The sequence below is a fragment of the Rattus rattus genome, chromosome 6, assembly GCF_011064425.1.
Source record: "Rattus rattus isolate New Zealand chromosome 6, Rrattus_CSIRO_v1, whole genome shotgun sequence".
Taxonomy (NCBI): Eukaryota; Metazoa; Chordata; class Mammalia; order Rodentia; family Muridae; genus Rattus; species Rattus rattus.
Window position 1 is genome coordinate 150,144,007 of NC_046159.1, and position 17,246 is coordinate 150,161,252.

Below are 17,246 nucleotides of genomic sequence, written 5' to 3' on the forward strand. Positions count from 1 at the left end.
TTTACACACACACACACACACACACACACACACACACACACACATCACTTAAAATGGATCATTTTAAATTATGTCTTATTCTATGCTAAGGGTTTGCCTGCGTGTGTGTGTGTACATATACCACGGACGCTGCCATGAGGTAGCGAGGAACTAAATTCGGTCCTCTGTAAAAGCAGAAAGTGCTCTCAGCCACTAGGCCATCTCTCCAGCCCCCTAGTTACATTGAAACACTGATGTATATTAAGAATATGGCTTAAGGAAAGAAAAAAGGAGAGACCACAATATGCTCAATGTTCTGTGGCTTAGTGCTTCTTGTTCAGAGTGAACGTCTGAATAACACTTTCAGCTGCAAGGAACCAAAATATCCAATAGCCTGAATGAGTAATTTTTCAAAAATATTAATATGGTAGCCAAAGTGGTGACTCATGCCTTTAATCCCAGCCCTTGGGAGGCATAGGCAAGCAGAGCTGTTGATCTGCCTGATCCGCATAGCATGCTCTAGGCCAGTCAGGGCTGTGGAGTAAGCAGCTGTCTCACTAAGTAACAATAATGACATAAAACAAAAGGGTAACTTTTATCTCACACATAGAGAGACATTTTCAGTGTTAATTCTGCAGTTTACAAAGTCCAGAAAAATTTATTCATCATTGAAATCAGCTATTATGAACTTATTGTCACATTCCTATGGAAACAAGGTCACTATAAAAAGTGGTGACAGCAGAATTTTATCCAACAGAAGTCCAAAGATATGAGATGTCCTCCATTTCATTCATTCAGCTAACTTTAAAGTACTCAGTACTCTCTCTCTCTTTTTCTTTCGTTCTTTTTTTCATTCTTTTTTTGTCCTTTCTTTCTTCCTTCCTTCCTTCCTTTCTTTCTTTTTTTCTTTCTTTCTTTCTTTCTTTCTTTCTTTCTTTCTTTCTTTCTTTCTTTCTCCTATTGTTACTGCTGCTGGTTATCTTTTTAAGAAATGGAAGCCTTTTCTTAGAAGTCTTCCTTCATTTTCATTAGTGAAAATCAGGACACATGCCCTAATCTAAAGCAGACATTGGCAGGGAAACAGAATGCCATCATCAGTTGAAAGTAACTGAGGTTTCCCTCCCCTGAGATTTTATACAGTCAGTCTCTTATTTGTCTAGGGACTATGGACAATGAAACTTTCTAAGCAAGTTGAAGCTCTTAACAGGGAAAAGTGTTGAATGGAATGTATTCTTGAATATATTCCAGTCCTCCATAGATCATTTCTTCTCAGAGAAAAACAAGAGTCCAGAGGTGCCCCCAGGTTGGTCCCCATTACACATATAACACCCCGTGTGGTAAAAGAAAAATGTTAACTCTAGAGAAGCAGAGAAGGAAAAAGAAGCAGAAGTTGCGATTCAGTGGATTCTGCTTGTTTTAGTATTTAAGCCAATACATTTCCCCCTCCTAGTTTGTGTTGGAGTCATCTCACAAGGAAATCCTTACACAGAAAGACATTAAAATAAACAACAGCAGTAGTTTTGGAAACTGACAACAGACACTTAATACTTCTTAACCATCTATACGATGCTGTGCAGGTTAACCTGTTGCAGATTTGGTTTTATGCTTGTATTATTTTAATTAGGTCCCCAAGATTGCAGGGGAATCCCACGAGTAAGATGCTGAGGGTCCCTGCCCCCCAGTAGGTTCTGATTGGTAAATAAAGTTGCTGGCAGTCAATGGCTGGACAGGGAGACAAAGGCAGAACTTTAAGATTTGGCAGGCAAGACAGAACCAGCATGCTGGGGTTGGGGGTGGGGTGGGGTGAGGTAGCACAGGACAAAGAGACAGCCAGCATGTAAGAGTCGGGGAAGAGCAGCCCCCTCCCGCCTCCCCCACTGAGTCTAGGGCAGCAAAGTAAGAGTCAGGAGTATCAGAGGGGAGGCATTAGCAGTGTGAAGATTGGGAGTGGCCCAACCATTGAGCTGACTAAGGCATATTAAATATAAGGTTGTGCGTGCGTGCGTGCGTGCATGCGTGCGTGCGTCTGTCTGTCTGTCTGTCTGTCTGTCTGTATGTCTTTCATTTGAGAGTCCACAAGATTAGGGCAGGTAGTGAGGAACTCGGCTGTTGTAGCTATGGGCAATTAATAAGCGATCAAGCTACTGATCTGAAACGCTCTATACTTGTATTTACAAACACACATAAAAACACTCACAGATGCCTGTGTACATATGTGGCACATGTGTACACATCACGACTTAACTAAGAAAGTAGAGGATCTGAAGTTCCCAAATATTTATAGTTAACACGAGTTACAAATGAAGTTCATGTTACTCCGGATAGCTGGTTTAAGTTAATGAATGAATCCCACTCTTGGCTAACATTAGACAACACTGGCCACAAAGCATGCATCTGTGGGACTTGAGAGACGGTTAAATGTGTATGCTGAGCTTGTAGACGACTCAAGCTGAGTTCCTAGCACATACATCAATCAACTCAAAACCACATACAGGGAGATCAATGACCTCTTCAGGCCTTCGTGGATACCACACATGGGATACATATATGAACAAGAACATGCACACACAAAAACACAGAGAGACATATACACACACATAAAAATAAATCATTAAAACAACCACAAAATTTCAAGCAAGTTTTACTGTTGGCTACTGTACTCCAAGTTTCTAATTCCCATATGATTAGTGCCTCTCTTTGCTAGTTGTTTAGGGGTTATTTGTACATCAACCTCCTTTTATACATTTGTCTTCTAAAATCAACCTCATCTTCTCTAATTTGACTTGTATATTCATAAAACTTTATTATCACTAGATTTTTTTTTAAAAAAAATAATTCTCAGTGTGTCAACTAATTCCCTATGGGTTTATATTTAGGACAGTTCTGTTATAAAGAACATTCGACTGTCCGTTATTACCCTGAACTGTCTGGCTTCTGTCCTGTTGTCCTGTGTTGCATAAGCTGTACCTGCAAGGTAACCGAAACTACTTTTTTAGTAATAGGAACTTGCAAGCTGCTCATGATTTTAACTATGTAGCATTAAATGAAGGGTAAGACAGGATTGTAAGGAACTTTAAAACTACCAAAGTAATCAATGCACAAATAAAGATCCCTCATATGTAATTTTATTTTCTAAAAACATTGATTCTAATTGAAAATGTTTTGTTTTACATCCTTCTGGAAATGTCACATCTGATATTAGAGTTCAAGTTCAAAACGGCTCATGAGCTAGGTAATGGCCTTTGGAGCTAATTAACCTTTGGTACTCAAACAAAAACAGCAATGGAACCATTTTCCATGAGGGAAGAGTGACTCTAAGGTGAGTGGAACAAGTAACCAAGGAAACGAGGTAGACACACTCTGAGTTTTATGTGAGTGGTAATACCAGTCTAGGTTGAATACTATTAATGACAGTCAGAAAAACAAACTATTAAATATTAAAATGTTTAAGGTATATAATCCAGGACATATTAACTAGCATCCAAACCAAATGTGACATTTCATATGTATAAACATTGTATATATTTTTTTCCAAATATACATACCACTTATTTTAAAGTGGTAATTGGAGCCCAAAGAATTTTTTGCCTGTGCTCAAATAATCAGCAAGCATCAAGTTCTTAAAGCTTCTTAGGGACTGAAAGCACTTTTAAAAGGCTCTGTCAAAAACAAACTTGTCTGAACAAAGACGTGTGAGGGGAACTCTCAAGGTATATTTCAACACACACACAGTATTGGAAAGCATCCTGCAGAAGCACATGCAACTCTAGGAAAGTCATTCCCTAGGAAGCAAAATAAACCATAAATAAGAATGATTGCACAAAAATGTTTCGTTTTCATCAGAAGCTTCAAAAGAGAAACTGAAAACCCAATTCAAAAAATAAGTCATATACACTGAAAAATATCATTACAGTATATTATAAAACACTGTTGTAAATCATACACATGCATGCACGCACACACACAGTCATGTAAACAATAAAGACATTAATCAGAACTTTTAGTCATTGGTCAATAGTAGAACACTTACTAAAAAAACAATTTATCATATAGTCCTAAATCCACAAGTAACCTTACAGTAAAATGACCAAGAACAGACAAGTACACAGTGTTACTTGAAGGGTACTACTGCACTGTGTGGTATGAGACTGTTTTCAAGTACTGTTCAGCAACTAAGGTGCACAGGTCAACTCTAGTCATGACTTCAAGTTAAGTCTTATGGGAAGCACAGCCACGCCAACTCAGGATAATGTTTTGCGGCCATTTTTATACAACAGCAGAGCTGATTAACTGTAACAACTTCATAAACTTAGAAAGCTACACCTATGTGATCCAGCCTTTATAGAAAAGTCCACCAATCTTAATTCAGAGCACTATTTTCCACTGCTTATCTACTTCCTATCCACAAAGGGTGAGATCCTCCAGAAGGAATTACAAAACAAAATCTCACCGTGGCATTTGCACTCCCTCTCCTGAAACCCTGTGAAGATGAGGAATGAAAGACTATTTTGAGAGCCAGTGAGCTATAAAGAACTAAAAATGACGGCCTCTGAGGAACAGAACTGAGGGACTAGGTAAAGACAGAAAAAGGTACTACGTTGTTGGGGCTTTTTTATTTTTTTAATAACAAGTTTAATAATAAGCAATAATCTCTGAAAGATCCATATGGTTTTCTGAAAGAAAACAAAATTTAAAGGTCAGGGAGTTCTGACAACTCCCTCATAGAAAATACGTAATTGAATCTGCTGGTATAATTTTGGGAGACTTTTTTACAAGTGTTCTCTAGAATCTTAAGTTACACATGTCCAAAACATCTAAATAAATTACCCTCAGACAGGAGCAGTGTCATTCACCTAAATGTATGGAAGGATCCACCAAAAAGTTCATTTAGCCAAGTGTGTTCTATAAATGACCTTAAGTGAAATTCTAAACTCACTACACTAAAGGCTAGAGAAAATTATAGATACATTACTCTCATCAGTAGAAATTAGAAAACTGTGGGGGGTAAAAAAAAAAAATATATATATATATAACAAATGTGTGTGTGTATGTATTTGTATGGATTTATCTAATTTTTTATTCCTACTTTTTTGGGGAATTTTATATTTCATCTCGTTAGAACTTTAAAGGCAACATCACTAACAGATCATGGCGCTACATTCCAACACTAATTCTTCAATGAAGAACTTCATACAGAAACCAAGATATTATACTATCTGTATGCCTGTGGTATATTTTACCAAGAATTAAATAACATACCCTTAAAACAGACTAGATTCTCAGATTTGTCCCACTTTTAAATGTTTTAATTATCATATCACCAATTCAAAAGTTTAAATTGTCTGGCTTGCTTCACATAGCAGAAACAAGTATATAATTATATTTTTAATAAAAATCTAAGGACTAAAACCTCATCAGTGTTTTTAAGGACTAAAAAGTAGCTCAGTGGTAGGATATCCGCCTCATAAGTATAAAACCATGGGTTCAGTGGGTATTCCCAAGGGTAACAAGAAATGCTTTAATATGTAACAATAAATGTAATTCACCACAAACACTAAAAACTAAGGCTATTAGACTTATTACATAAGACAAATCCTGACAATCTAGTATTCTCCTAGTAGAGAGAGAGAGAGAGAGAGAGAGAGAGAGAGAGAGAGAGAAGAAAAAAAGGCAGTAAAACTTGGAATACTTCTATTTCTCCTTACACAAACAGTCCTGGAGACTCGCCATAGTTTCTAAATAGCAGTGATTAGCTAGCTACTTTGAGATCTTAGGAGAAAATTAGAAGAAAATGTTTTAGGCACTGTTTTTCTAATTTAATGAAAGATAATATAAGGAAAAAGAAAAATTACAATAATATAATCTTCTTCTGCCCCGAAACCTATTTAGTCTTTCCTTTTGGCAAAAGCTGACTTAAATTGATTGCAGAAAATCCACATCGATTTGTGGTATTCAAATTGTTAGAAAAATGAAAAGCTTGGGCTATCAACTCACCTTCTTCTGATACCAGACTATAGCATCTGTGACTCTGGACGCCATTTATTCCATTGAAATTACTCATTCGTCATTTTACGCTGTACAGAGAGAAAAACATGCAGTAACTTTACCCACCGTCCAGAAGGAGTCTAAGAACATGCACACATAGCACTCTGGTTATGTGCGAAGTAAGGGGTATGACTATACTTAATTACACCCTCCCTCATTCCAAGTTTAGCTTCTCTTAAGTTTAGTTTAGTTTAGTTCTCTTAAGTAAACAAAAATCAGTTGTCATAATAAAGTTGTTTTTAAATGGCTACAGTAATACAATGTTCCTAGAAAATAAACTGTTATCTAAGGAAAAGAAATCTTTTAGATAAGTTTCAGAATATTCCAGGCTATATGGGAAATTTTATCCTTATAACTAATATATAATAGAAATGAACTCATCACAAAGTAACAGATTAATTTTTCTCTACTTTCTATCAAAGAGCCAGCATCAATTGCTACAGCTAACAGATGTCTCGGAAGAAATGACTGAATTTTAAGTCATATATTTTTATAATAAAATCAAATTAACATCAAGACAAGCTTATTAAACATTAAGCCAATATCATAGTTAATTACACAGAAATAATACCTTTAAGAACATGTCAAATATCAGTTAGCGGGTATTGAGAAATATAATCTTTCTTTTATTTATGTAAAACAGACAGTCCACAGCCTAGGAAGATTTCAGACTGACAGCAGGATGCTTTCCTAGTCACAGAACGGCAATGCCACAGACAGCACCTCTGCTCTGCAGATTCTGGGCAGAAGCCTCAATGCAAACCAGCACCCTCAGAGCCCACCCAGGACCAGAGAGGCCAAGGGAGAAGAGCACCTGACACTGCCCTTCCTACCACCTGCAGAGCTGCAGCTGTAGAGAGGCTCATCTGCCAGGAAACTGAACACTGCAAATGTTACATGCTTTCCTTGGGAGCATGAAGGCTTCTTGAGCATCCCAGGATTCAAATACAATAAGATTATTATCAAGTTCAAATGTGAAATAATAACTTGTAAAGCTTAACGCAGATTTATTTAGTGCTTGTCCTCTTGATGGCTGCCGACGAAATTATTTTATTACATTTCCTAATGTATCAAGCACTGCACTTTTACTGGCCAAATCCAGACAAAGTACATTTTGAAATTACTGTCAAATCACCGTACATATGGAAGGAAGAAAACTCATCAAAACAAGAGACCTGAATTCAAACATTGGCTCCAATATCTACTATTTAATACTGGAGAAGTCACGGAAGCTCCTTAAACGTTGGTGGCCTTCACCTATGAAAGCAGGAGGAATGCATGTGTCTACTTAGCCACTGTAGGCTTTTGTGACCAACAAATAATGTATATAAGCTACAACAGAGCACAACACATACTACATGTCAACTATAATTAACCTTTTTATTTAAAAGTTCTCCAATTCAGTAAGAAAATACTTACAGTTTCCTTTCCTGGGGAAGACTAAGTGCAGTAATAGTTAGGTTTATTGACAACAAGAATAAAAGTAGCTGTCTGGAGCTCCTAAGAGACAATGTCGGTCCCAACTACAGATTATTTAGAGGTGTCTGTGTCCTCCTCCTTTATTTCTCTCACCACTTGGTTTTGTTTGTGTTTTGTTTTTACAGAAGCTCTGCCTTATTGACTTAAGATCTCCTGTTTGGGTTTTTGCCTTACATGTCGTCTCTGGGGTGATCAATTCATTTAAAGCATATTTTCTCACGATTTTCCCAAATGAGTCTACAAAAGGTCTATTTACAACATTACACCCCCAAACTGTCTGTTTTGTCAAGACAACTGTATACACTTTGCAAACTAAACACAATCTCCCATCATGCAAGCTACAATAAATGAATAAATGGTACAAAAATTAGCAAGTTCTCACCCTTCTCATTCTACCCAAACTTGGTGGAAAAAATTCCAGATTATCTATGTATATTATAATATGTATATATGTAATAATACTGAGGGTCAGCAAGAGGGCTCAGTCCCCAGGCATGACAACCTGAATTCAAACCCCAGGACTCACATGATGAAAAAAGAGGATGGTGTCTAAGCAAGTTGTCCTTTGACATGGGCCCATGTGCACCATGGCACATACAGGCCACAGACAGACAGACAGACAAACGATAGTAGTTAAACAAAACAAAAAGAAAATCGTGAATAAAAATAAGAATAACCTATGCCTCAAATAAAAGGATCTAAACAGTCAATTCCTGTTTGAAAGTTCCGGATTTTAATTTATTCTTCTTGTATGTATATACAAGCCACAGTGTTTGCAGACAGGCTTCCCTACCTTTGCATGGGTTGTGGAACAGAACTCGGGTTGTCAGACTTGCCTGGCAAGTGCTTGCCTGCTTCCTCATCTCAGCAGCTCACAACAGCAAAACTGACTCAGTGAGCAACACTTGAAAATAAACGTCACCTAACAACTATTAGTTACATAAAGTATTCTCTAAATTTTAGTTATATAGATCTACAGGACTGAAACCTTAATTTTCTGTTTTAAAGAAAATCCCCTTTGGTAAGGTGTGTGCTTTACAGATCCATTTAATACTTTTTCTAGCATCAACAACCTTTCAGTGACACTGAGGGGTTCAGTCCTAGTTTTAAAGCAGGTTATACATGCTGAGGCAGATTCCTGAACCAAACACCTGACAAAGCATACTCACAATAAATGATTTTCAGACAAATAAAACTTAGCAAAAGCAAAAAGACAACAAATTTCAAATGAGTAAACAAAAGTACTTAATAGACAATGAATGATTTTGTGGGCAACTAAAGCCTTTTTCTGACTTTTATCCTGTAATAGTCCAAGCTTGCAGGCTTCTCATCTCTACTGTAACTGTCCCTGTTAAATAACCTTGTTAATAATAAACTATATTCAGGTTAATGTAAGACCTCTCTGTAGGTGTTTGTATCCATGTGTTTACATGCATGCCAGAGGTCAGCTCGCACATCTTCCTTCAGCTTTCCTGCACTGCATTTTTAATAGGGATGTATCTTTATTTTATGCGTATGGAGTCCTATGGAGTCTTTCGCCTGCAAGCATGTATGCACACCGCGTGAATGTCTGATGCCCACAGAGGAGGAAGAGAGCCTAGGGAACCGCACAATTTGTTGTTTTCACTTCCAGGGGTTTTGTTTGTTGTTCATTTTTGATTTTTGTTTTGAGGGGTTTGTTTGTTTGAGCTAGATTCTCTCTATAAAGCCCTGGAACTCAACATGTAGAGCAGACTGACATCAAAGTCACAGAGACCCACCTGCCCACCTCCCCAGTGCTAGGATAAACGGTGTGTGCGGTGATAGGCATGGAATTGGGAGTTATAGAGGGCTGTAATTGCCATGTGGGTGCTGAGAGCCAAACCTGGGATAGGCGCTCCTACTCACCGAGCATCTCTTCAAGCTCGCTACTTTCCTTCTGAGACAGTGTCTCTCATTGAACTGGGAGCTCACCAGTTCCGCAAGGCTGACGGCTAACCTGCTCCAGGAACCCTCCCGTCTCTGCTCCTGTAAGCACTGAGGTGTCAGGGACGCTCCCCGACGCCCAGCAAGAACATGGGTGTTGGAAATCTGTTCTCAGCACCTTATGCTTGTGTGGCAAGTGCGCTACCCCCTGAGCCATTTCTCTAGCCCACTAAATCCTTTTTATAATCAATCATCTACAAGGATGGGTATCACAGTAAGAATAAATCTGTTAACTGTAGGCATGACATTTCAACTTGCTATCAGTTAATTCTGTTTGTAACCTAGGGTTAATCACTGTATCTATCAAAATACCTGAAGTTTTCTTTATTTATTACACTTCTGCATTTATGATGCCAAAGGTTAGCTTTCAATGGGAAGGCGACTACAGGAGGGATGGTGGGTGAAGGGTGCTCTCCCTGTAATAATGACCAGGAGGAAGATTCTTTGTACAGATCTACATGTTTTAAAAAAGCCAGATTTTTAACTATCTTCAAAGTGCTCTATGAAATGTCATATATTATAGTGTTATTACCCTTATTATTCTGGAGCCAATTCATGTTCCAGCATGCCTCTCATGATGCTCAGAAAACAAATTATTCCCACCTGACACTTTGCTTCTGCCTTTTATTCCCATTCAGTGCTTTCTCCACTCTCCATCTCAACTGCAAAACAAAACCTTCCAAACAAGTGCTTCCTTGAACTAAAAGTTGGTGTTTGCTCTCTCTCCATCCACACTGATGCGGAAGTGTGACATGTAGCTTGCAAACAACCCAGCCATACAGGTCTCCTGACTCAGTGTAAACACTTGAGGGAACAGAGGCCATGTTCTCCCTTTGCATCTCCCTGGGCACCTACTACTATGACTGCAGCAGAGGACAGAGCAGATGAACAGGCACCAGGAGGATTCTAGTTCAAACTTTAGGGCCGTGCACTGCCGTTCAGCTCCTGGGTTCTCAGCACTGAAGCTCTTCACCAGATCTAACCCTTAGGTCCACAAAGACTAGAAACAGCAGCTCCAATTATGCACGGTCCCTCTGAATTATTTTACACATCTAAAAGTACTAGATGAATCTATATGAGGTTTAACGTGGTACGAATTATCAGATGAGCGTGTTTTAAAGATAGTTTCTCCTCAGGCCCTGTGATTTCTTTATTACTACCTTTCCTAATAACTTTTCATCACCTGTCTGGTCACAGAATAAGACTCCCAACTACCTTAGAACTATATATCAACATTCACTGCCACACTCTAACCTATTAACCAACCCTGCTGCACACAGTCCTCTCATCTTAAGTTTCAACCATACCTTACTTGTCTACCTCTGCCAAAGGGGCCTTCTAAATTCTACTTTCTCTACACAATCCCCCCTCACCCTCCACTAACGATCTTTAAACTATCTTTGCTCCGTGTTTCTATTACATCTCTACTGTTTGCATGTACTTAGCTGTACTTATCTACACATACCTCTCACCCCCAGTTCCAAATGTTAAGAAAAGTAACCATCGTAGGTTGCAATGAATATCCTAGTAAGAGCACCAGTGGAAGGGGAAGCCCTGGGTCCTGCTAAGACTGAACCCCTAGTGAACTAGACTGTTGGGGAGAGGGCAGCAATGGGGGGAGGGTTGGGAGGGGAACACCCATAAGGAAGGGGATGGGGGAGGGGGATGTTTGCCTGGAAACTGGGAAAGGGAATAACACTCGAAATGTATATAAGAAATACTCAAGATAATAAATAAATAAAAAAAAAAAAAATAAATAAAAAAAAAAAAAAAAAAAAAAAAGAAAAGTAACCATCCTATAACCCTGTGGTTCTCAACCTCCCTAAGGCTGTGACCCTTTAATACAGTTCCTCATGTTGTAGTGACCCCCAACCACAAATTTATTTCTCTGTTATTTTATAACTGCAGTTTTGCTAGTTTTTTTGGATCATAATATAAACATCTGATACACAGAACACTTGATATGCAACTGCCAAAGGGATCACGACCCACAGGCTGAGAACCACGGCTGTAACTTTTTGACTACATTAAACACTGAGGTTTATAAAGAAATTTAGAAGTTAGCAACAAAGCACAACCACAAATGAATTTAAGGGCTAGAAACTAACACCTAAACCTCCCCACAGTGCACACAAACGCATAGACACACCTTTTCTAACATTAAAAATATCATTAATTTTAACATTAAAAATATCAGAAATATAATAAATATGGCTGATTTACTGACATATTCAATCAGTCAATACAGAATAATCTAGAGCCTAAAAAGTCCAATGAAAATTTCTTAAGCCTCTGAAGTCTAGACTAATTCTACTTCTAAATGCTAAGTTTAACAGTTGCTTCTTCTTAAGACTGTAAGAAATGCTAAGGGTCAAGTAAATTCTTCATATTGACACTGATGCTATGGGAAAATAACTGAAAGCTACTGGCAGAAGGCATATGGTGTGAGCAGAGGAAACCCACTAGCCTGGTCCGTAGGTCGCTAGGATGTCATGAAATGTTTTATGGCTTCATTTGGAAGGAGGGTATTACATAGAACTGTTGTAAAGAGGAAATATTACATTATATACTAAAACTTCAATTTTAGAGTAGAAATGAAATTTGAAAAAGTGATCTAAAAACAGCTATCCATTCTCTATCTTGACAGTTCATAAAAGGAATGTTTAATTTTTAATTTCCTAAATAGAATGGATGCACAGACAGTGCACTTCAAAGTGGAGGATGATAACCCGTCTAAGAAGAGAAAATCACAGGCAAGTATGAGCTCGCATTAACAAAACACTTTGTGCTATTAAGAAATCTAAGTGACAGCAGGAAGTGGTGGCATACATCTTTAATCCCAGCACAAGCAGAGGCAGGTGGATCTCTGTACGTTCCAGGCCAACCTGGTCTACAAAGCAAGTTACAGGACAACAGAAACCCTGTCTCAAAAAAACAAAAAACAAAAAAAAAGAAAGAAATCTAGCATTCAAAATTTGTAACCTTTTAAAAAATTTATTTCTTAAAGGTGTATGAGTATTTTGTCCACATGTGCACCATGTGGCCACGGTACCAGAAAAGGGTGTTGGAACCCCTGGCCTGGAGCTACAGACAGCTGGAAGCTGCTATGGAGCGCTGGGAACTACTCTTAATTATTGAGCCCAAGCGTTTGGATCTTTTATGACTGTGTCGGACTTCCAGATGAGCATAATAAACCATTTTGCATGCTCCTCAAAGTTATTTTTTATATTTCAGGGTTTCTTAATTTCAGCATGTTCTCAAAAAAACCCTACAAGTTTCTTACTGTTCTTTGATGCATTTTGTTTTAAAGGCCTAAAACATCCTTTAAATACCCAATTACAGTGTATATGATTAACCATTTTGTGTTTTGATTGATCTGATTCTGGGAAAACTCAATTATGAAATATGACCCACATTAAATAATTAAATGGTTTAATTACCTGATTTACCCTCAAGAAAGGTCTATCAAGCAAGCAAGCTTGACCCAAATCTACACATGATCTTACTCCTACTAACAGAAGAGTTAACCAAATGCTCACTCCATGTGATTTATCCACACTGTCAACAGAACTGCAGTATTTATTTAACACTGGCTGCATTTAGAGATCACAAATTATTGACCACACATCATCATCAAAATGCTTGGATAAACAAGAGTAGTACGTAGTATACTGAGGTTTTAGTTAATAAGATTAAAAGTGGGAGGGATGAAAGGAAGGTAAAGATAAGAAGCATTAGGTAACTGTGGAAAGAACAACTCTTAGGTGGGTACAATAGCTAGGAAGGTATGGTGGTTCATACATGCTTGGCCCAGGGAGTGGCACTACTAGGAGGTGTGGCCTTGTTGGAGTAGGTGTGTCACTGTGGGTGTGGGATTTAATACCCTCATCCTAGCTTCCTGGAAGTCAGTCTTCCACTAGCAGCCTTCAGATGAAGATGTAGAACTCTCAGCTCCTCCTGCACCATGGATGCTGCCATGCTCCCACCTTGATGATAATGGACTGAACCTCTGACCCTGTAAGCCAGCCCCAATTAAATGCTGTCCTTATAAGAGTTGCCTTGGTCATGGCGTCTCTTCACAGCAGTAAAACTCTTAGAAGGGGAAGGTGAGGTATTTGTTATGGTGCCCAGACTTTAGAGACTGTTAAAGCTACAGAAGTGTGTAACTAGGAAATACGACAAGGAGACAAGGATGTGAGAAAGATGTGGAGTAAGAAGGGAAGTGTATGAGATGTGGCTGACGGTACAGTAAAGACCATAAACCACAGCCCCACAAACCTGATATATACAAACAAAATGAAATCCTCCATGATACCCACGTGCAAGAATGAAAATTAACAGGAAGGACGGAAATACTTAGGGAGTGAATTGCTTGCACAACTGTGCTGAAGTTAAAGGTGGCATTCTAAGAGTCTGTGGCTCTAGACCTCTACGTGCTGCAGAGGCAAATGAGAGCCACAAACCTCTGCACCTCACTGTTCCCAGGCTCTCGATCCTTCAGCATCAGCTCCTTCACCTCAGCACTCCAGGCATAACGCATGTCTACCATTACCCTGGCCGGTACTATGTCTTGGCCACTGACTAAGGTCTGAGGATGTTCCATGCTTATCCTCCAGCAGTACTGAAGTCAAATGGGGCCTCTGGTATCCCCTGCCTCATGCTAGCATGTAAAAGCTGCAGTCGCTTCTACAGTATCATACAAGGGGGAGAACTCAGAGATTAGACCATGTACGCTTAGCTCCTGGACTGTGTTTTCTCAACTACACGCTCTCAATTTTAGCACATCCCAGTCTCAAATGAAAGGATACAGGTGGTGTTGACAAACAAACAAGCAAGCAAAACAAAAGCAACAAAACATTAAATATGTAATTCTAACACAGAGAAGTATGAAAAACCAAAACAACATAATTCCTTAAAAAATTATTTATGCGTTAGTAATATAATAACACCTAGTGAAGGTGAGTTAAGTACAATATCAGACAGGAACTCAAAATAATGATTTTAAGTACAGTCAAAGAAGTCCAAGAAAATAAGCCTTGACTAAGTTCTTTTTCACATCTTGCAAACAAACAGCTGGATACAATTTTTAAAGATTGTTACAAGATATGAAAGAAAAATTTAAAAAGGAAATAGAAATACTGAAAGTGAAAAATACAGTAAGGAGAAAGAATTTGGGAAGTCTCACTCTTAGAATAGATCAGGGGAAAGACAGGATATCTAGGCTTGAAGACAAAATACAGAAACCAGACACAGATAAAATTAGAAAGTACCAGCTCAAGGCCTCTGAAAGTCTCAAACGCATGGACAGGCGTAGGAAAACCCATTTCCAAAGGCATTGAAAGCATTTTTAAAAATAATTATAACAAGAAACTTCCCAGATTTAGGAGAAGAGACGTCAATCCACATACAGAAAGCATTACACCAACAGACAAGACCAGAAAAGACTCTTTCTTAACATATTATCACTAACGCACCAAGCATGCAAAGCAAAAAGTATATTGAAGGCAGCAAGAGAGAAGCAGAAGCACCACATGACAACAGAGAGCAATGCCAAGGCAGAGCATGACTCCCAACAAAGCTATCTGTCATAACTACAGGAAAAATAAAAACTTTCCGTAACAAAAATAGACTAAGGGAACTTATGACCACGAAGCCAGCTCTACAGAACATACTTGCAGGAATCCTTCACACCGAGAAAGAAAGCACAGCCATTCACAAAGCTACAGAGAAAAATAAACTACACTACACTGTTAAAAAAGACAGGAAGAAAAAAATCTACAAAATCAACACACTGGCAGGAACCAATCAATACAGGACTCTCAATGATAACGCTAAATACTAGTGGCCTCAATTTCCCAATCAAAAGACACAGACTAGAGGACTGGGTCAACAACCAGGAGCCATCTATGTGCTGCTTCTAAAAAAACACACCTCACCACCAAAAACAAATAGTACTTTAGGGCAAAGGATGGACATTTTTCCTCTCCGCAAATAAACCTAGCAAACAGGCAGGCGTCGCTGCTCTAGTGTCAGGAACAAAACAAGGGTGTCCTGTTTCTCCACTCTCGTGCACTGTAGTGTTGGAAGTCTTAGATAGACAAAAAAGACCAATCATGCAAATAAAGATACAAATAGGAAAAGTAAAAGCATTTCTTTGTGTAGATGATGTGATTCTACAAATAAAGACTCTAAAGACTCCATCAGAAAATTCTTAGAACTAATAGACAATTTCCACAACATGGCAAGATACAAATCCTCAAACAACTGAAAAACTACAGAGGTATGAAAATCTACTACTTTGTAAGCTAATTAAAAATATAGGCTTTTTTTTAAAGAAGTTTGTCTAACCCATGCACGGTACTTGTGTTCAATGTTTCTCCCTGGGAGACATGAGTCATTAAACTTCAAAGCCAGGGTTATCTTCCTATAACTATTGGTGCTCCCATCCCCCACCTCTAGCGTCTTTATTTACTCTTGGTTGCCTACAATAACCAGATGATAAGATTCTATTGAAGACACACACACTTTGGTTGTAAGACAGGGATTTGTTACAGCAACGTATGTGTAGAGCTGCCCCATCAAATGTTTACAATGAGGGTGCAATCCTGAGGTCTGTTCACCCTATTGTTAATAGTTCTCTAAAACAATACTTGACACCCTTACCTTAGCTTAGACCATGATTGTTTCCGTGCATGGATATGTGTACACCATAAACATAAACTTTGAGAATGGCTTAATGATTTTAATCTACTTTTCTATAATTCAAACACATAAAAAGAAAGAGAGAGAGAGAGAGAGAGGAAGAGAGAGAGAGAGAGAGAGAGAGAGAGAGAGAGAGAGAGAGAGAGAGAGAGCGCTAAAGTCTAAATATGGCAATTCCTGAGGGTCACTGGCTATCATGTACCAGAGAGGCTAGGCTGCCTTCACCCAGCCTTTGGCTGCTACCCTTTATTTAGAATGCTGTTCAAACCTGCATGGTTCTCTGACACCACTGAGGTACAGTATCTCGATGAAGGGTCATCGCAAGAACGTTCCCTGACTGCCTCCTTGCCTCTGAGAATCCTTAGGGTTTCTTTCTGACGTCACATGTCCTTAGTGTCACGGGACTAGAACTGGAGCCTTTCCATATGCTTCACCATCCTGGCTCATTACTTTTGAAATGTGTAGCATCGTTGTAGTCTCTGTCTGGTCTTCCCTGTCTCTCTCCATCCAGCCCTAGTCTTTCTCAACCCCTCACCATCCACCTTCCAGCATGCCTTTTCCCCACGTTGGGCTTACTGAAAGAAAATGCTGTGATCTTATTTAACAATTACTTTAAAATCTCTTCACTTTACTGTTAGGGTTTTTTTCTCTCCCACTTTTATTTTTGAAACAGATTTCATGTTCCAGGCAGTTCTCAAATTTACTATGAAGATGAGGATGACCTTGAACTTGTGATTGGCATGTGCAGATACTGGCATTAAGGATATGAACCACCATGCCCAGTTTGTATGAGGCTAAGCCGTTACCTATCCAACCCATCTGTATTTACTTCTTGACATCTTTCTTTTTCAGTACATGCTTTATGCTACAGCACCAGTAAAGACAGTAAAAACATTCTAATACAGAATTGTAAATTAGCAGCAGCTGTGCTTTGACTTCCGCTGTTTCTACCAGAAGGAAGTAAATAGAAGACACACGGTTTCCATTCTTACTATAAATTCGAGACACTAAACAGCAACTACAGGGCTGTACAGTAAGCTCTTGTGTAAAAACACTGTAAAACACTTCAAACCCCT

At 38.7% G+C, this 17,246-nt stretch overlaps 1 protein-coding gene across 4 annotated transcripts in view; it reads right to left on the reverse strand.

Moving 5' to 3' along the window:
- The window catches only part of Phtf2 (putative homeodomain transcription factor 2), a 115,789-nt gene that overhangs the window by 84,451 nt on the left and 14,092 nt on the right, over positions 1-17,246 (reverse strand). For 3 of the 4 annotated variants that reach the window (XM_032907065.1, XM_032907063.1, XM_032907066.1), the window contains exon 2: positions 5,974-6,053. In XM_032907065.1, the coding sequence (XP_032762956.1) occupies positions 5,974-6,018 (45 nt within the window). In that variant the 5' untranslated portion in view covers positions 6,019-6,053. Of the gene's footprint in view, positions 1-5,973; positions 6,123-17,246 lie in introns of those variants that run through there. The other variant, XM_032907064.1, reaches the window with a different exon arrangement.